Genomic DNA, 21,514 nt, shown 5'->3' with positions numbered 1-21,514 from the left:
ATTTTGTTTGGGTTTCTTCCCCATCCTAAAGGGCATGTTTCTACAAGAAAAATATGAGCAGAAAAGTCTGTCAGAGCCTGACTCACTAGGACAGACGCTTTCCCATGCCAAGGCAACAGCGCAATTACTGGGGTGCAGCATGTCAGTAAAGAAATAATTCCTGCTCCACAACTTACACGCAAGTGGCAGGCTTGCTGTTGTATCTGCTACTGGACAAGAAGCTGAGAGAATGCTTACCTTGTGGAGGGCAAAGTTTTCTCTGCTTTGGGATTAAAATATTGAGGAGATTAAATCAACTTTCCCAAGACTTCAGTTTTTAAATTGAGCTAACTTCAAAATTACCCTGCCGTCATGTTCTTAAAACCCTAAATTAATCTAGTTTGGCTAAGAACTTCCTCTTCTCTTCCCCACCTTGACCCCCAGTAATGTAACATTAAAGATTTCAACTCTTCCTCCCAACCTGCCTGACCCAGACTTTTGCAGAAATAAAGACTTTGGTTGGAGAGCCTTAGTGCAGGAAATAGCAGAAGAGCCATACTGTAGCTGTCTGAAGGTGTCCCGTCATCCACATCAACCAAAGTCCCCTCTGACCGGCTTCGTGGAATCTCTCCACTGCTTAGGGAATCTGTTCCACTACTGGAAGAGTTTTCCTCCTAGAAGACAGTTAAGCATATAAAACATCATCAAGTATGCAACATGAAAGAAGGGAAACTGTTGAAGAATAATTGAGCTTTGTTCCTGTAGTATGACATGAAAAAAAAAGTGAAGAAAAGTTTACAAGTAAATTTATGAACTCTGCCCAAGAGTGTCATAAACCTGAGTGAGTCTTATGGTCATACATGCATCAAACCCAGCAGATGCTACAGCTGCAATACAATATACCAGCCCATATTAGTAGCAGATATGGACTATAATTGAATCATCTAGTCTGGGCCTCATCCTGAGGCCTGTAAGGTTGTGGCGCAGATAGAAATTAGTGCCAAGTGTGTGTTGCATTTAGAAATTTTCATTTGAGGTATTGCAAGGGTCAAAGGGTTTCATAGTAGTTAACAAGTATAGTAATTGGTGTGGACATAGTAGCTACCTTAAACAGTTTATTAAACAGTAGGTGTTTGCATTCTTTCCTGTGCCATGTACCAATGAGAATGTAGCTGTAAGTGTAAACAATATAGAGTGTATAAAACCTGCAATCTTACACAGAATAAAGGAGAAACGTAGCAGTAATCATATTGATCGGACCTGTGTTTGCTCTGCCGATTCCTTTTATTATTTCAGGGTTCCCCTGTGACTTCGCATATTGAAGTCCAATAACTCACAAAATTAAGTATCTTGCAATTAGAACTGAGCCAATTACACAATGACTTCCATTCAGATCTTGAATAAATTATTTTTTTAAAAATAAGATAGATACCCTACCTCCTGTTTTCAGGTAAGTTTGAGTAGAACCATTAAAGGGGGAGATTTAGGTCTGTTACTTTCCATGCCAATTAATAGAAAGTATTTTCATCCCTTTCTGCTTTATTATTCTTCTTATATTTCCTCCTGAAAGAAGATCAGGTCAGATTTCCTTTTAGTCAGTCCAAGAATGACTTAAAGTGTCTTTCCTTAGAGACCATACCAGCATAGCAACAGCCTAAGAGAGCATGTTCAGGTCTCTCTACTTCCTTGTTCTGGCTGCAAGAAGTTCTGTTTCATTTTGGTGCAGTCCCTTTGACGCAGGTAACAGAAGGATGAACCTCTCAAAGTACATTGCCTAATGCTGAGGAAAGCAGGAGCTGTGTCTCCTAAAGAAAGAGGACTTACAGAACTTTCAAGAGAGCATTTAGCATCCTACATGCTGAAATTACTGTATCCCACAAACAGAAGCTAGAGCAAATAAAATATGAGAGATCTTTTGTGCAGAAAAGTTCAAGTTAGTGCAAAAAAGCAAGACATCACCTAGTGACTTTCCAAGAATCCTCTCACGCATTCTATATGTAGTGAGATATAAATGCTGATGATCATCTGATTCATTAAGATGTCTGGGGGAAAAATGAGACAAACAAAGAAACAAGGAAGGGGGAGGAAGAGAGATGGAAAAAATCCAGAAGGTTTTGGGTCCACACACGAGATACCATAGTCAGCTTTGCTCAGGAGTCTGAAACATTGCAGCCTGTTACTTCCACAGCAAACATTGCAGCCTGAGAAGATCTCAGTTTACCATATTTAAAATGAAGAAATTAAAAGGTTTGGGCCTGTTTTTGCTGCAGCTGTAAGAAGAAGGAATTTTCAGTTCCAGTTCTAGTAGGTGAGTTATGGTAAAAGGAAGTATACTGTATATCCAAGCATTACTGCACAGAAATCAGAAGCCACCTGGTTTTTTTTCGTTGTACAATGCCATGGTTTAAGATATCGCTTTTTTTCACTGCAAATGTAGATTTTTGTAGATTATTACTCTTACCACAAGAGATATCTTCAGCTACTGGCAGTCTGTTCAGGTGCTGTTTTGTACACAAGCAGCAAGGCTGAGGTCAGGCAAAGCTCAGTCACCCAGCACCTCCAAGGGTTGTATGGATTTCAGGTTCCTTTGTTACTAGAAACCTCTTTTATTTGGCCTTTGGAGTCCTGATTTTAGCTCGTAGGTAAAGCTAGCCTCCAATGCCAATGCATTCCGGCTTCTGCTACTACTACTCCACCAGAACAAAACTGGAAACTGAAATACCTCCTTAATCCCAACACCATTAATTCCAAGATCTGGCATTCCACATCTGTATAAAGATATCACCATTTCTTCTGTCACTGATAAGTGAGTATATTTGATAATATATACAGACTCGGTCCAAAGGAAATAAATTTTGTTTTGCTGCTGCATCTCAAAACAAAGAAAAACTGAACATTTTATAAACATGAAAGTTTTTTATCTCTGGATTCTGCATACGCACTGTGGAGGTTTAATCATGCCAGCATATGGTATCCATAGCCTAAAATCTCAACAAATGTACAAAAATTAAGTCTTCATTTTGCAGTACCAGTGTACTTGTTGCCAGCACTAATCTCTGACTGACAATTTACTGATAATTCACAAGTGAATTTAAGAATCATTCTTTAAATAGTTAAAATACCTACAATAATTTCAGTAACTGCATAAAGCAGGAGGCGGTAAATAAGGATGAAGAATGAGCACAAGAGTGCAAATTTACAGGGGCTAAAATAGGAAACCCATGGAGAAGGGAGAAGAAGAGGAAGAGATAAAGAAAAACAATCTCTTTACACAGAGGGATTATATTGAAAGAAACATGACAACAAGACTGCATCTGGAAGTTTTTTAAACAATAACTACTTCTGCAAATAGAATAAACCATTTCCTAAAAGTTCCCTCTGGGAATCCCTCAAAATGTTCATCAGCCTGGCATAAAGATAGAAAAGGCAGATACTGAAAAGGAAAACGACTTTCAAAAATAACCCTCGACCCACATGAAAGCATTTCTTGGTATGACAGGATAATGAAGGGTCCTTTGTGATTGAGTCATGTCTTTAGGACAGTCAAGCAGAGGGTGAGAGAAGGGGGGATATATAAACATTCCTCAGCAAAAGATGACCACATTTGGCCAGCATGTCAAGGGATGTGGGAAATGCTGTGGACAGGCTGTACACACCCCTGGGTACTGGACAATGTGTCTCCTGCACAGGGTTACATCAGCTGACACCAGGGTTGGGTCCCACCTCTTCTGTGTTCCAGCCTGAGTGCTGGGAATGGCTAAAGCCCTAGTTTCTCTCTATGAGACTAAGAAAATAAGAAAACCAAATGCTTACCCTTTTCCATGGATACATTCTGCGATAAAATAGCATCCCAAATTAAACTTTTGATAGCACAAACCTATTAACTTGGAACTCACCTGAAAAAACTCGGAAGAACAATCATTCAAAAGAGAAGTGAGATCAATGCATGTGGGATATAGAGCCGTACTGATCGGCATCCAAAGGGAAAGGTATAAAAAGCTTTTGATGCAAAAAGAGGGAGCTCTGTATAGAAGGAACCAGAGACCAAGCTTTTCATTTGCTGTAGCAACAGAATAAGATGTAAACTGACACACATTAAGCACATTACAAAAGTGCTTAATGATGCAAGGAATTATTTGACTGACAGCATGTCAACTCACGGTGGGAAGTCAGGAGGGAATGAGAAGGGAAGAGGCTGGAAAGAAATCAGCTGTGGAGGTGACCAGTGAGTGAACCTGAGTGACTGCTGAGATGTGGCACTTCTTGTATGAGAGCAGTTAGCTAGGTGCCTTCTTCGGGGGTTGTTTGACTCATAAGAGCATGCAGCTCAGGACCTGGAGCGCTGCTGGCAGCACTGTTATGGAGGAAGAAAAATGCACTAGATGCCCTAGAGGAAGAAGAAAGTCTTGGGTAGAAAGTTCAGTTTCAGGGAATTCAGGAGACAGATTTGCTGCAGACGGCATTTTTGCTGCCTCCAAAAAATGCCTCCAGAAATTTCTTCCAGGTCTTTCAATATTGAAGTGCACCGTTTTGGTGGGGTTTTTTTTGTTTGTTTTTTTTTTCCAGTCTCACTACCAAAAAAACCATATCCTGCTGTGTCTAAAACAGTGGTAAGGAAGAAAATAAAAAAAGCCCAAAGGAAAACACTTTCCCACTGCCTTTGCCTTCAAAAATAAGAGAGAACATATCCCATTGGTTTTTTTAAGTATCAACATCCCAGAACAAAACACTAGCAATTTATATTCCATTCTACCTTAATCCTTCTTCAAAAGCAGGTTTTGTTAAGAACAGAACTCTCCTGTGGCCATGTCTCCCCTTGGACTTCTACATGTTCCCCACAGACAGTGCTACCCATATTTGAAAAAATTCATGGCCTTTGTATCCTGGGGGTGAAGTTTATGCATTAGCAGTTACAGAGCAAGAAACAGACAGGTGATGGTGATGTGTCTCATTCCTCAGGCTCATTTTTGGGTTACATGGGGGAAAATGACTTCCTACTTATACAGGTTGGGCTGTTGGATTTTCAAGTTTCTTTCTGAAAAAGGAGAAACATAAATGCAACAGAATGTTAAATAAAATGCTCCTCATCTAACCATATACCGAGTATACTGAATTATTTAAATTCTATTATATAGAGAAAAGAAAAGGAATTCTAATGATACAGCAATACACAGAAGAGGGATTGTTTCAGAAGGACTGCATGTCACCAACAAACTTAGGCCACTGCCCATTCTCAGCAGACTAACATATTATTGAGTAAACATTAGCAACAGTAATAAGCCATATTTTAACTGTCCCTTGGCTCTTGAGGTCTAGAACAGCTTTATACAGCTCAGAGTTCAATGAGAGGGTCTTGGACCCAAGTTCTTAATCTTTGATTGCAGAGCTGTACTGTGGTACTGTAGGCAACAGCACACAGCACAGCAAATGGAACATTCAGCTGAAGTGGGGAAGTCTCTGACTCATTTTAGTCTGGTGCATGTGAGGCAGTCAAGGAAATGCATCTGTATCCCACTTCTAACAGAGACAAAATTGGCTTTTAATGTTCAGCATTGAAAGTACTCAACCTCTAACATGCTAATAATACTCAGAAGGAACATTAATGGTTTAGTATGGCCCGATACCTTGCCATTTTGACTGCAGTCATAGAAAGGAATTTTCAATAGATATAGCTACTTATTTACTCTGTTGTTAGATAGTTGCCAAGTTTGGTACCTACTTTTTCAATGTTCTGAAAATTTATTACCCTGTGGGAACAGCAGAGCCATTCACACTGAACCCAGGGCTTAGATTTTCTGCAGACCCAACATTTGTCTGAATGGCTGCTTGGAACTGACACAATCACTGCTCCTAATACTTCACCCGAGCTGGAGTTAAAGGGTAGAGCTGGTACTCTCAGCACAACAAAGACAGGAATTCAAGTGGGTCATCCTCTCAAGAGTTTCCACTATTTTGCAGGTGGGTTTTCAAAGCCTCTGCTCAGGTCTGCACAACCCAAAATTGACTGATTTTTAGCCTGTTCACAGAACACTATGCAAATAAAAATAGCTCTACCATAGACACTCCCTCCACAAGACAGGTATCCTTCCTTCCCTTCCGCACATCCACACCTCTAAAACTGCTTGTTAAAAGCGTAAGTGGTAGAGTGTTTATTTTCAGTTATAAACTTCACATTTGGGAATGTTGCTTTCCAAAAGCCTCAGGAATGTGTAGTTAAGTTTTGATGTTGTCTTTTAGATTTTAGCTACTGGTCTAAAATACTCCCCCTTTTCACTTAGGCCTCAGGAAAAAAGAAAATTGTTGCCTTCTACTTACTTTACTAAGTAACTTCTTAAAGAACAGGAGATGGAAAGTAAAGATCTCACTAACAAAATAATTAAAGGATCCAACTTTGCTCAATGAAATTGCAGTATTTCTTCTTTTTCATGTACAGAGAAAGCATTGCAAGTTTATTAGCCTAAATTTTCTATGGATATCATTTCACCTGTGAAAACAATAGTTAAAAATCACACTGGATTTTCACTTAGTGTGTATACTTGTACATGCTTTGGAAGCAGCTAGTTTCTTCACTTTTGGAGCTTCTGTGAAACAACTTTTGGTTCACAGAGATTACAATACTATAAGTATTGTAATATTGTACCACTGACTGGAGCCAACAGCTGTTTCTTCAAAATAGATATTGAAAGTACTCTGTAAGGAATACCTTTCATTTAGAAGTTTCATTACAAAATAAAATCTCTGTTTCTAGGTGCCACAAGTGTTTCAGTGTCACCATAATTAATGCATTAAACATTTCAGAGCAAGGCAAAGCCTATATCTACCATGTTCTGCATGTGAACTAGAGCCCTGCTGCTTTCCCTTAAGAACTTTTAATGTTTTCTAGGATGACACAGAAACCTCAGATATCAACATTTTTAATCAACCTTGAGAAGTGGGAGCTACCACGATTCTCAAAATCTCTCTTAGCTATTTATGTCCCTGTGAACTGTAGCTGTGATCACAGGTTTTTAAGTACATTATCCCTCCAAAGTACTCTATATTTCATTACCCTGATTTCTTCTTCTCTTTCCACTAAGTTAGACTTTTTCTCACATCCAGGCTGCTTACAGGAATTACACTGGGTTTGTAACTGAGCAGCTTGCCTGTCAGTGGCAAGTGGAGATAAAGGCTGAGACATCTGCCCACTAGCATGGCTCAGAGAGTGCTCCCAACTCTGCACAGTATTTAAGTCCTTCCCTGGGAAAGGCTCATGTCTGAGTCTGTTAATGCCACAAGTCAGCTTTGAGCAGGATATATATGAGCTGAGGTCTTTGAGGGCAGGAAGCAGTGGTGGGGGCAGAAGCAGCAGTAGCCCAAACTGAAATCCTTTGTATGCCTCAGAGTCACTGGAGCACAACCAAAAAGGAAAAAAAAAAAGCTTCCCCTGTCCCAAAAACTTGATTCTGGCAACACTCTTCCAGCTTTTCCAGTTATATATAGAAAATAGCACATCTACTATCCAGCCAGAAAGCAAGCAAAGTATCCACTTTCCAGACAATCAAACCCAGGTCAAGTAGTGAAGGAGTTCTTCAGTTCTTCCATAGATATTGGCAATCAGACACTCTGAGTTACATGTTTCATAGAAATAATTACTTTTAAATTTAAGGACTGAGCACAGGCAGAGAAGAAATCCCTCTTGACTTTTAACATTTAAACATCTCATCTGGCCCACTGATGTGATAAAAAAATCTTGCAAGAGCTGTGCTCTCTTCACAGCATCATGGTAAGCAGAATGCATCAAGGAAACCACCCACAGAGAAAGTGTTTTAGTTGCTCACAGATCTTAAAGGTCTTGAAATTATTAATGTAATTAATATTAACAACAGACTTTGAGCACTCAAATCATCTGGATGTGTTGCAAATATGTGGGGTGGTTTTTCTGCTATTTCAGTCTAGGAATGATATGACAAAGTGACGTGGATGACACTGTCAGGATCCAGTCTTGAACATCCAACTGTGAAACTAAATTGCCTGGCAGTGTGCTGCCTGGATAGAAACACTTTATTTTGGACAGGTGTAGATTAAAGATGCATGAGCAAAATATGCAATGAAAGCCTTGCAGGAAATTGAACCTGATATCCAGGCATGTAAAAGGTGCCTTAGGCTTCTGGCATCCTGGTTTCAGCAAATTGAGGTGAGTGCCCAGAGGAGGATACAGGAGGAGACTACAATGTGCTGTGCCTTTGTTGAGATGAGGTACTAGAAAAGTTTCTTTCCAAGAGCATGACAGAATTCTGCCTCAACACAAAGAAAGAACATGTCAGAAATTCTGTACTGTTAGGTGGACCTTTTCACGTGGAAACACCTTGGTTTGATGTTGGTTAACTTGGAGTGGGGACAAAAAACCTCCAACATGCATACCAACGCAAAAATGAATTACACAGTAACACACAGGAAGAATTTGCTTTGCAAGGTTTAAACTGTCTCAGGCAAGCTTTCAAAATGTATAAACTGGCTAAAAAGGTACCCTGGTTGTGCTGGGCAAAAATGCCATGGTGAAGAGGGAGCAAACATATCAACCCCTTGTTCCATTTCTCTTGGGAAATATGAAGGAAGATAAATACTGAGATGGCAGAAACAATGGAAAATGTGTGACACATGATCAGCTCAACATGGAAAAAAATTAATAGAACAGGCAACTATCTGTTTGGGAAAAAAATGCATTAAATATAGTAGAGGAAAGCAAATCCATTTGGCAAGGATTCATCTGGTTATAATTAGAGGTTAGTTCAGGGAGTTAATAACTCCAACCATAATCATTCTTCAAAGCATCCACAAATTACATTTTGCTCTGCTTGACTGACCACATAACAGACATAGGGAACATGTACCAGCATAAATAGTATGTTTGATAGATTACAATAATATTCACAAAGAAAGACTGTTACCTATTTTTTGTGTATTGATCTGTTTTGACTCAAGGACTCATTTAATAATCCTTGACACTTTAGGAACATGGCAAAAAGAACATCAAAGAGGGAGTCTTAATCACAGAGACAAATTCTAAGATATACTACAGAAAGTGAACTTTTCCTTCAATGCTTTTTATGGCAATTACAGTTCCCAAAGTTTGGTTGGTTCTTTTCTCCAGAAGTGAGACATCATTGCATTTAAAACATTTGTGCCTGTGTTGTTAATAATAGTCTGAGCTGTCCATTAAGTTACACCTGCCAATATTTTAAAGTTATTTTTGACAATGTAATTTTGCAGGGGAGAAGGGAGGGGAGTTCATGAAAATGCATTTTGTTCTCTAAAAGCCAAAAACAGCACCTCTCATTATAATGCAGACTCTCCCTTTACATAACAATCACACATGCTCTTGACAAGAAAAGGCCTAATTATTTCTATCAAATAAGGATACATTTAAATGGATAGTTTCTCTAATAATGAAGGACATTTGAACCTCTGAATTGGAATCTCAACTACTACTCTTTAATAGTTTTGTTAACTGAATACTTTCACTGAAATAATATGATGGCCAGATTGACTCTAAAATGGTAAAAGTCCGGAATATCAGGTCCCATTTAATGATCCATCTCTAATTACAGAAGACTGCACATTTCAGAAGAAAAAGTAAGTTCTAACTATGAAAATGAGGAACTGTTACTTCCAGTATTGCTAGTAATTTTAGAACCAAAAAGACAGTGATTCTATTAAAATAAAAAATTAAATACAGTGTTCATTGTCACTGGAGATCTTCTTCTAAAGGAGCAATCAAGTTCGAGAAGATTTGAGGCAACGAGTTTCCAATAAATTGCATGCTCTTATGTGTCCAAATTTAGTTTTTAAATCTAGCTGCTTTACAGGCTCATCCATTGAATTGTCTAGTTCTACCTGTTTAGAGGAGGGCATCTATACTTTTAGTCATTAATGTTTGGTGCTATAAGCAGAAAAACATGTTTAATCTCACCCACTTTTTTGTAGTAGTTACAGTCACTCTTCAACAAATTACTCTTTACAGAAGTGAAAGCAAGAAGTGTAAGTGATATTTGTTCCAGGTTTCTTCTTCCTCCCATCCCTATATTCTTTAACCACCTTAATTCTCTTCACCACACCACATTATCCAGCTGAGTTTTCAGCAGCAGTTCTCCTTCTGGTGATGCACACCATTGGCCTAGATGCAGTATCTCAGTGGAAAGCCAGTTTGTCCATTCAGGAAAACCACATTATTATATTGCTATTGATAGTATTACCCACTGGAAGCATCTTAAGGCTGTGTATTCCCTTGTCCTGGCTCCCTGAACAACTCAGACACAGAAGCCATTCCTGAGGTTCTCACCAGACAGTTGGCTGATCTCCAAAATCAATCAGTGAGATGTTTGTATAATGAATTGGATGCCACGTTAGCCCAGGCATTTCTGTGCTGGCTTTTATCTCATGTTGTCTCTGTTCCCCCCAAAAGCAATAGCAGACCTCCAACTTGCTTTTCCTGACATCCCTGTCCATCAGGTTGCTACAGGCACCCTACCTTCCCACTGGTTCCTGCTCTTCCTTCTGAGCCAACATCACTGGGGACAAAATTTGATAAAGCAGCTGAGGTGTTATTGCTCAGGAATAGTAAGATCTGGCACTATACACTGATGGGTGCCTAATGATGCAAGAAATCTATCCCACACAGCTCTATAACATCTTTCCATACCATTTGCCATGAAGAAAGCGTAATGTTAATAATAACTTAATGTTAATTCTTCTCTGCATTTAATATGTCAATGATGCAAAAAGAAAGAAGGCATAAAGCTGTTCTTTCTTTCTTATTTCCTTCCCTATCTCCACACAGGTTCACTGACTATGACATTGTGTTAGAGATTTTGAGGGAATGAGTACAGAACAGAAAATGAGGATGTCAGTGACTCAAGTTCTATAATAGAAAAGACTCTCCATTCCAGTCACATGTCAAAGGGCAAAAAATAAATCCCAATCCAACCCCTGAACTATCATAAATTTTATCCTTTTACATACAAAAAATGTCAGTTTACACACCATAGTCAGTTTAGTTGCAGAAAAATTTTAATTTGTCCCAAAAAATCTGGCTGACATCCTGAAATAAAAGCAATGGCTAAAGAGATGTAGTCACAAATTGCTTAGAAAGTTGGACTGGAAACAAACTTATCAAATTCCCAAAGACAGCCTCTCAGACACCCCTCCAGAAAATCTCCAGGACAATGATTCAGATATACTGATGATCATACTCCATCAATTCAAAATATCTGCCCAGATTTTTATTTCAATTATTCTGTCTCAGCAAACTCTACTATTTTTCACCACCGTTGAAGTTATTGCCTTTCCAGTGGAAGTGAAAGGCTGTAGATCAGTAACTCTTGCATAGAATCACAGCATTTATACAGTATGTTATATCCAGCTTCTCCCTTTGTCTGTCCCTGTCCCCTTCCTTGCTTCCAATTAAAAAAAAAATCCAAACCAACCAAACAAACAACCTAAACCAAAACAAATCCACAACTCCAGCCACTCTTGCATTTTTCCAAGAACTTTTACAAGCAGAAAATTAACTTTCACCAAGAAAACTGGTGAAAGAACATGCAACACTTAAGCCCTGTGACAATCCTAGTGTCAATCCTTTGTTTTGCCTCACCATTCCCAGACACTGAGCATGATTGCCTTTCAATTTTATGTAGACTAAGCAAGTTCAATATTTTATACTATTAAGTCTTTGAAAAAGCTGAAGCTTGATGATTTCACTGGCTTCCTACACACACATACACACACACAAAAAAGCCAACCAACCAACCAACCAACCAACCAACCAAACAAACAAAAAAAAAACCACCACACCACAGCAAACTTGGGTGGCATTCATCATCTAAACCTCTAAACCCACCTCTCTGTAGCCATGTAGCCTTGTGATACTACACTCACTAGAAAGAATAATCATCATTGTCAGACTAAAGAAATCACAACAAATCTATTTGAGACCACTAGGATATTTAAACATCATACAAAACCACATTAATTTCAGAACTACTACTTAAAAATGAAATATTCATGTGATTCTAAGTTTGTTTTTTTCTGACAACCCCAGCTTGCAGGAGGGGAGGATAATCTCACTGCAGGACGAAACTACCAACAGGGTCCCATACATTGGCTACAGCAGATTGAAAGGAACAGACATCCATCTCAAATATCACTAGACAGCCCATGGCACAAAGTCCCTACAGGTACCAGCACAGGCATGTTCTTTTGGTGTCTGTGTTTCTGGGAAGCTAGAGCTTTTCCAGCTGGCCTGTTTCAGACAGCAGAGCAGCCTTTGCTTTAGACAGAGATAAACCAAACACAAGGTTACAAGTGAAATAAACTAAAATCCAGACCTCACTTGCAATAGCTTTTTAGTGCTCTGATTTTCCTAGTTAGGAACCTGAAGGCACCTGCCATGTGTTAGCTCAGAGAAGTCAGCCTATTCAGGAACACCTTCCAAATGCAGCCCTAAAGAAAAACTTTTTCTGGTCTCACCTTCATAAGTTTACTGTCCTTGCTCCACTTGTACCACAACGTGGGAGAAAGAATTCACAGCCGTGCCATAAGGTCACTGACTTTGATGATCAAAGCATTCCCTTACCCGTCTCACCTCCTTGGCAGCAAGTCTTGAGTTTTACACTTTTAACTAACTCCTACAGCTCAAGATAATAAGGTTCAAAATGTGTGTTTTGTTATGTGAATGTGTTATGTTTGTTATTCCACTGTTTAGTTTTTCCTAACTAAATTTGTTATTTTGTGATGGACTTTTTCCTGTGGAGATCAATATATACAAAATGTTTACAGTGCAGTTGAAGACTGTTTAGGTCAATCAGCTCACTCCTACCATTGCACATATATCCTTGCCATCACTGTCAGTGGTTCCTTGATTAAAATATACAAGTGTCATGGTGTCCTTAACATCTTAAACATCCTTTTAACATTTAACTTACAAATAGCAAATCTAGCACACACCTTGATGTGCACCTTGTTGCATGACACCAAGTAACTTTGCCTAAGGCATTTTTCCTTGGCTGTAATGAGACAGGAGACTCCTGTTATTTGTTTTATCTCTATCCTTTAGACACATGTAATCCTGATTGTGCAATTTATTGAATGTGTTTTTCAGCCTCCCATTTATGGAAATTATTCATCTATGTTTCAGGTCACTGATGATGACAAGCAGATATTTGCAGAACACCAGATTCTCCAACAAAGTGTCTAATACAGAAAGGGCAAGAAAAGCATGAAATACGTCAATTGATACTTAAATTAAATATATTCTGCTTCCAAACTTCCTCTAAGCTTTACTTTGGCAAATATTCTTGGTGGTGCATGGTCCAAATGTTGGCCAGCATGAAGTTAGTTTAGGTCAGCTCCTGACAGATGACTATTCAGGGTTGTATTTGTATAGGTTCCTTCATCTGTTAAAAATAGAAATACGTACAACTTCGTTCAAAACTTGAATCATTATCATCTAAACACCTTCTATAATGTAGGTTTTTATTCTGTTAGCTATTATACAGTTATGTCACATCCACCAAAAGTTAAAAATATCACACAGAAGGTCATCAGTGAGAATGTAAGAAGACATTTGTCTAACAGTGCAAGTTCTAATCTTCAGAACTTCAGGAGACTTCACTCCACACCAAGAAGAAATAATGTTATGCCCCAAAAGTCCTGATAAATGTAACAAAACAGTTTGCTCTGTTGTGAAAACTGGTTCAGATAATTTTATTTCACATTGCAGATTCATCTCAAATTGCTGGTTTTAGCAGTATTTTAAAATGATAAGTCACTGTCTTTCATCACCATTCAATATATTGAAACACTGGCATCCACGCAATAATTTAATTTTAGAATTCTTTAGACATTAGCATTTAAAAAAAACTGGGGCTTGACCCATAAACCATAGGTGAACTTTTTGCCTACTGGTAAATAGAGTGAGCTTTTGCTGCACTTTCTCCATATTAGGAGAGACATGATTTGCCACCTATAAAACATTTAGACTTTTCAGCTTCACAGACCTATCTGTGTCAAGACACAGTCTCAGGCACCACAGGCATAAAAATCTGGCAAATTCTATGGTTGATAGTTTCAGAATCACTAAATTTGATTTACTCATCGATTTCAAAGCAAAAAATCCAACAAAACAATCATTTTCCCTCTTCCAATGAAAAATCAAGGCCACAGAATTTTACCTAGCTTTTAATGTGGACAAACTGGGTGATTGGAATGCCTTTCATTGAACTGAAAATAAATTTTACTTTTTTTAAAAAAAAAATCCAAGTCTGAGCCTCAGACCTCGTGTTTATGTTGTGTCCAGTCCCAAATCAGAGTTTTCTTTTACTTTTTCATTGATAATCTGGTAAAACTAACTGGAAGAACATCCCTCTGCTAAGCTTTGTACAAATACTTAAAAAGCAGAGCCTTGTACCAGCAAGCTGACTGTTTAATGCACAAGATAAGGAAGGGTAGGGATGGAGGGAAATGGACATAGACAAATTTACATATCATAATAGAATGGAATAGTTCGGGTTGGAACATTACCCTTGAAGGTAACCTTTGAAGGTTAACTACTCCAAACTCCAAACCAAGATGGGAAGACTAAACCACAAATAAACTGATAACCATATACCAGTGTCTTCCACCCCTACTGTAAGAATTGCATAAACATGTGCTAACTCCTTAAAAATTCATCTCCGAACAACTTGTCTTAGACCACTCAGAAAAATCAGTGGATGGGAACAGGACTTCAAAGTGCCATGGGAAGAGAATTGTCAGTAAGACCAAAGGGATGAAAATAATTGCATAAAAATCACAAGGGCCCTTCTCTCAAGTGCTCACACCCTGGAAAGGCAATTAACTGGAGCAAGGCAGGTATTCATACCACCGCCTGGCAGCTTTTGACACGGCTGTGTTTGTATTCCCTTTCCAGCTATGAACAGAAATCAGATACAAGTAAACTGTAGCAATGTATAACATGTAGCAGAAAATTACGGATACACACAGACATACACACACCTTACAGTGTTTCTCTCTCCCCTGTCTTTATTTATATGGTAAAACAGTTTAATAGTAGCCAAACTTAGAAGTCTGATACTATTTATTATTGAAAAAAAATTTGCAGAGGTGGAAGGTGCAGCTTCCATTAAGTTCAGACTTCCAAAATATTGTCCTTCTATTTCAGCTACCATTTATTACATGAGATGAGGTAAAGTCTAGGGAAGTTCTTACTTATCTTGGGAGCACGTGAGTAGCGCACACAAGACCTTTTGCTGTATGTTTTGTGACTAGAGTACAATCATTACTGGTTAAAATGTACCAGGGAATTGCAAGGTGCAAAGGGCTCTCCTACACATTTTCCTGATTAGCAGCACTTTTCTGCTCTGCCATATTAGTATCCACTGCTCAGTTCAAGCCAGAGAGAGAAAGGAAGGAAGGGGAAGGGGAAGGGGAAGGGGAAGGGGAAGGGGAAGGGGAAGGGGAAGGGGAAGGGGAAGGGGAAGGGGAAGGGGAAGGGGAAGGGGAAGGGGAAGGGGAAGGGGAAGGGGAAGGGGAAGGGGAAGGGGAAGGGGAAGGGGAAGGGGAAGGGGAAGGGGAAGGGGAAGGGGAAGGGGAAGGGGAAGGGGAAGGGGAAGGGAAGGGGAAGGGGAGGGAAGGGGAAGGGAAGGGGAGGGAAGGGGAAGGGAAGGGAAGGGAAGGGAAGGGAAGGGAAGGGAAGGGAAGGGAAGGGAAGGGAAGGGAAGGGAAGGGAAGGGAAGGGAAGGGAAGGGAAGGGAAGGGAAGGGAAGGGAAGGGAAGGGAAGGGAAGGGAAGGGAAGGGAAGGGAAGGGAAGGGAAGGGAAGGGAAGGGAAGGGAAGGGAAGGGAAGGGAAGGGAAGGGAAGGGAAGGGAAGGGAAGGGAAGGGAAGGGAAGGGAAGGGAAGGGAAGGGAAGGGAAGGGAAGGGAAGGGAAGGGAAGGGAAGGGAAGGGAAGGGAAGGGAAGGGAAGGGAAGGGAAGGGAAGGGAAGGGAAGGGAAGGGAAGGGAAGGGAAGGGAAGGGAAGGGAAGGGAAGGGAAGGGAAGGGAAGGAAGGAAAGGAAAGGAAAGGAAAGGAAAGGAAAGGAAAGGAAAGGAAAGGAAAGGAAAGGAAAGGAAAGGAAAAGAAAAGAAAAGAAAAGAAAAGAAAAGAAAAGAAAAGAAAAGAAAAGAAAAGAAAAGAAAAGAAAAGAAAAGAAAAGAAAAGAAAAGAAAAGAAAAGAAAAGTCCCTGAGCAGAACAATCTGCCATTACTCATGTTTGAGACACAGTAATTTCACACAGAGCAACAGGTAACAATTAGTGCTACAGGAATTAGGGCAGGCCAATAAATAAATTGATATTTCCTGTCTCTCTGCAGTGCCCCACCCCTCCCACCTTTACAGAGATCCTGCTAAAGCTAGTGGATCAGAATGAACCCAAGAAGGTTATCATCACATCACAGCCTTTTCTCCAGGGCTCAGAGGTCCTGTGTGAGATCATGTATGAATATAAAGAAACCACTTCAAAGTGTCCTCAGTTGTCCCTCCCCCAAGTTATTTCAGACAATGTCCTTGCCTTTTAATTGCACAGATTAGTGCATGTAGAAAAACAGTTTATTCTCAATTTAAATACATATCCAAATTTTGGTCCCATTTAGGATCCTAGGACAGAAATTAGGCTTTAGGATTTGTTACTGATGGATCACAAGCTTAGCATTGACTCGTAAAACTTTTGGGATGTTTTACAGAGGTAAGCTCAGGTGAGAGCTTGAACAACTCGTTGTCAAGTTGTTACATGAATGTTTTGGGATACAGTTTATTCAGCCAGGGGAAAGAGGCTGCTTCTTGGTGTGATCACAGGATGACTGGCACAATGGGCAAGCAAGGCTGTTGGCAGCTATTAGTAGGTAAAGACAAAAACTGAAATAGTATCATTATATCTAGCTAGAGGACAGCGCAGATTCAAGTATGAACCAATATGCTTTAGAATCATTTTAATCAATTTAAATACTTGTGAACCCCCATTTAATGCAGGGAAATATATGCCTCCATGGAGAGAGAGAGAGAGAGAGAGATTAAAGAATTAGTTCAGAGCAAGCCTGGAATAGAAGAAGGGTAAAGTTTTGAAAGCACTAGAAAAGAAATGAGATCATGTGGCATTTTGCTTGAGGCTAAGCCTGGTCTTGGGATGCCATCTGACTGGTGGCTGGCTGTCTGGCTGCTCCAGAAAACAGTAGTCCTATGTCTCCTTTGCATCAACACTGGTGCTTATCTGGTCTCCCCAGGAGCTGGTCCAGGCACAATGACTCAGTGCTTTCCTGTGCTGGCCAGCAGGAAGCAATGGCTGGGAATGAGAAAGGGGACTACCCATTCTACAGCACACAGCCATTACCCAGTTTAAATGGAGTCCAAGGGGTTACCCAAAATAAAGTGTCCGCTTTCCATCTCACTGGTGTGCAACAAAGAAGAACACAAAGATTTGTAAGTACGTTGAGTCTCCAGTGAAGGCATACTTCCTCTAATAATTCGAAAAGATCCTTTCCCCGTTGAGAGGGCTGAAGAAAATGGCAACATAGTCTACTCTTTAGATTTTGGACTCAAATAATTGTCATCTAAAGTCTTTTGTACAAAAGTTTTTTTACAAAAATACATATCTCACACATAATGCCTCAATTATTCTCTTCTGGGCTGTGGGGTTCCAGAGCATTTCAGCCTGCAGAGTCACTCACAGTAAGGGAGAGGCAGCATATAATATAGTTTACAGCTAAATAGCCATCTTCTCCTTGGTCAGGCTAGCTTACAAGGTGATGTTCAGCTGCGCAAGAAAAAGACTCCTACTCTTACAGTAATTAATAAGTCTATGCCTCCTATTATATTTCGTGTACCTCCAAACCGGAAAACTTTTTCTCATCACCAAAAGGACACCAAACCAGAGCCTAAAACCTCCCTTGCCACAACTATACAATTGTTTCAGTTTTCTGATGCTTTCAGTGTTTCAAAACTCTGATTCAGCTTCACCACTGTTCCTTGGTAGGGATGTACTACAGTGGCTCCACGTACACAAGTACACAATAGGAGCTTTGAGGTAGTTCTGAAGGGTGGAAAGAGAAAGTCAGTGGAGAATGATTTGACTGTGTTTGTTCACAAACCAAAATTACTGAGATTATTAATGCTGGAGCAGATTATGAAGAAATACTGGAAAGTCTAATAAATCAGACAGTGTGAGATTAGGTTTGTTGTAGGTAAGAAGAGGCGGTCTCAAAGGAACAATTTGAAATTACTCATAAACATTGATTTCTAATCTAGTTGAAATGTCATAGGAAAAGCTTAAGCATGATCTTCATGAGTTTAAAAAGGATTTTCAGAAATGCAAATGGGATACTCATCTATACTGAGAAGCAGATGAAAAAATGGTAAAGTATTTCAGGGCTAATTGAAGTACATGTTCTCCATTAGCATATGATATCACCTTTACTCTGGAATTCAGTTTCTGAAAAAATCCCAACTATTTTCCCCTGAATTTGCAGAGTTGAAGGAGATGAACTGAAAATATTTCCAGAAAGAGAGCAAGAGAAGAGAAGGCTTCCATAGAAGTTAAAAAGAACTAAATATTTGGGGATAGCAGCAGTATATGGGACATCAGGAAAGGGATGATATTCAAGTAGCTTTTTCCATCGCTCTAAATCATGTTTTGTTTCCTACTGTGGGATCTGTGAGGTAAATTACAATTCTATGCAGTAGGATAAGTGATAGAAGAGCCCATAGTTCCAGGCAGAACTATGCTTATTGTTTTACAAATTTTGTTAGAAGTATGCACCATGTTTGTGGTGTAGAAATATGATGAACTACAGCTGCCACTACTTCAGAGCCCAGCTCTTCAGACAGGAGGACATCCTCTAGAGATCATCAAATTAGGTTGGCTAATTGACTGTTCTGTCCAAAAAAAAGCCAGTCTTTTGACTTTTACAGCAATGTGAATTATATTTCTGCACGGTATTGGTTATTGGTGTTTGTTCCACATGCTTTATAACAATATTTCAAAGGTGGACTTCCCTGCAGGGATTTGTGCCAAAGTTTACAGTAGCATGAATACATGTAGTTTCTCAAGGATCTTGAGTTTATCTTTTTTGACAAATAGAGAGGAATGGCATCCAAATTCTGAGCTAGTGAGCATCAAAGGGTTTTTTTTCCTTGGACACCATTCATAGAAATCGCTCACAGATAGTCCACCAATCACAAATATTCCTTGGCCAAAGGGGGAAATCACTATGATAGAGAGTTACAAAAAAATGTTAAATAACAAAGAAGTGTGCAATTGAACACAATTAGCCATTTTCGTGACAGGAGAAAGACAAGGAAGTGAGACAGGACAAGAAATTAAACCAAATATTCAAACTCTAAATAAACCTTCTATTACAATATATTGCTGTGGCAAGTCCAAAAAGGGTAAAAAAGTTGATGAAGGTGTATAACACAAGTATTTTGGGGAACAGCTGAGGGAGCTGTTGTTTAGGCTGGAGAAAAGAAGGCTCAAGGGGGACCTTATTGCTCTCTACAACTACCTGAAAAGGAAGTTTTACTGAAGTGAGGATCAATCTCTTTTCCCTGCTAACAAGCAATAAGGCAAAAGGAAACGGCCTCAAATTGTGCCAGGTAAGAGTTAGATTGGATATTATGTAAAAATTCTTCACCAAAAGGGTTGTCAAGCGTTGGAACAGGCTGTCCAGAGAAGTGGTGGAGTCACCATCCCTGGAGGTATTTAAAAGATGTGTAGGTGTGGCTCTCAGGGACACGGTTTTGTGGCAGACGTGGCAGTGCTGGTGTAATTGTTGAACTTCATATTCTTGAGGGTATTTTCCAACCTAAGCAATTTTTTGATTCCATGACTCTATGTTATTAACCTGTTGAACACACTTCCACAGGAGTTGTACTATGTAGTATAGTGAATACAAATGTGGGTATTCCTTGTTTTAATGTACCCAAGGCAAACACCATTCTCTGGATTCTAACATGTCAATAACCAGCTTGAACTTGTGCTGTTAATCCTGTTGTGTATGTCCCACCCAACACAGACACTGTGCAACTGTTTTCAGGGTATAAGCGCAGTGTTGGAATTAATTAACTACTGTCAAATACATAATTTTGGGCTGGGGAAAGTGCTGCCAGTGTGGCAATTTGTGCCTCCCAAGATATACCCAGTAGGAATAAATCCTTCACTTCTTCTCTCCATATATCTGTTACTCAGGAAAACACCTATTTCCCTTTCATAATAATGCCAGTCAAAAACTATTCCCAAGCTGTTAAATTTTTCATCTTTTGTCTTAAAAAACATACATCCACATGAAAAAAAAAAAAAAAGAGGTATTAGCTGAGTGGTAATGACAGGTAGGAAAAGAACAAGAACTGCTGGGTTGGTTTTTTTTTTTTTCTTTCACTCAAATCTTTCTATTTTTATACAGACCGGCCAGCTGTGCTAGTTATTTTTTAGCCATAAAGGCAGTTGGTTCAAGGTATGTCAGCATGATAAGTCTTGCCTCCATTTAGGCTGGAGGTATTACCTTTCAAGGATTCTTTTAATAGAGAATGAACATTTTAGTGTTCAGAAGTATATGTGCTCTTTAAACTCTCTTTTTCTGACTTCTAATGGCTGTCTTGCTCACAGGGAGGATTGTTAGGGGGTGTTCACCACTGATCTCCAGCTCACAAAGACAGAGGCCAACCCAACAGCTGCATGTGTGGACTGTTTTAGTTCATACAGTGCTTCAATAAAACCAAACCAACCAATCAACCAGCAAAAAACCCAAACCCCGTGGAGGTGCATGCGCACACACACTCACAGATCTACAGCAGCTCGTTTCTCAGAAGTAAAAAGACAGAGAAGGAGAGCTTAAGACCAATTAAAAATTTTAGGAGGTTCACCAATACTTATGCTCTCAGCAAAGGCAATCACTTATCAAGTGCCTTTCTCCACACATCCCCAGTCACCCCAGGGTAGGATATCATGCCACTCAAAATGCACACAAGTTCTGCACCTTCTCCAGTAGCACCTGGAACTAGCAATGTCCAAACGATAGTATTGGACTGATGCAATAGTACTAGACAAAAAACTACTCTGATATTTCAGATCCTCCAGTGAATTTAGAACGTAAGCAGCTAAAGATACTTGAAAGAAAAAAAGCAGACTCACCATTCTGGAAACTAAGAGCTTTTCCCTAGATCCAAATTATATTTTTGTTCAAGACATCAGTACTGTTGAAGGAGCCCTTATTCCTGCTCTGGCTTTGAGACACTGCGGCGTGCTCAGGGTTCAGGTGGTGCTGGAGCACACCTGGCGAGCCTCCCTCTCGGGAGGGCTGAACAATGCCTGCTGGAATGTGCAGTCTGGCAGGAACCTGGCACCGCTTGTTCCAAAAGACAGGCGTGACCCAGGGGACTACACTACCCATAATTGCCTTGAGCTGGCTTATGATTACACCTGAAACCAGGAGAGGCCATGTGGAAGTTTCACCTTAGGGGGGAGAGAGAT

At 39.7% G+C, this 21,514-nt stretch overlaps 1 protein-coding gene across 1 annotated transcript in view; it reads right to left on the bottom strand.

The window, feature by feature from the left end:
• Positions 1-21,304, bottom strand: part of MACC1 (MET transcriptional regulator MACC1) — a 33,209-nt gene extending 11,905 nt beyond the window's left edge. Inside the window, exons 1-2 of the mRNA XM_066182819.1 lie at positions 21,176-21,304; positions 539-653 (exon numbers count right to left, since the gene is read on the bottom strand). Of these exons, the coding sequence (XP_066038916.1) occupies positions 539-653; positions 21,176-21,178 (118 nt within the window). The 5' untranslated portion in view covers positions 21,179-21,304. The remainder of the gene's footprint in view (positions 1-538; positions 654-21,175) is intronic.
• Between the last annotated feature and the right edge of the window lie 210 nt (positions 21,305-21,514).

This window comes from Chamaea fasciata, unplaced genomic scaffold (assembly GCF_029207755.1).
Source record: "Chamaea fasciata isolate MVZ Bird 193981 ecotype frontalis unplaced genomic scaffold, bChaFas1.0.hap1 SCAF_1, whole genome shotgun sequence".
Taxonomy (NCBI): Eukaryota; Metazoa; Chordata; class Aves; order Passeriformes; family Sylviidae; genus Chamaea; species Chamaea fasciata.
The sequence above is the reverse complement of the archived record's forward strand: the minus strand, read 5'-3'. Positions and strand labels throughout refer to the sequence as shown.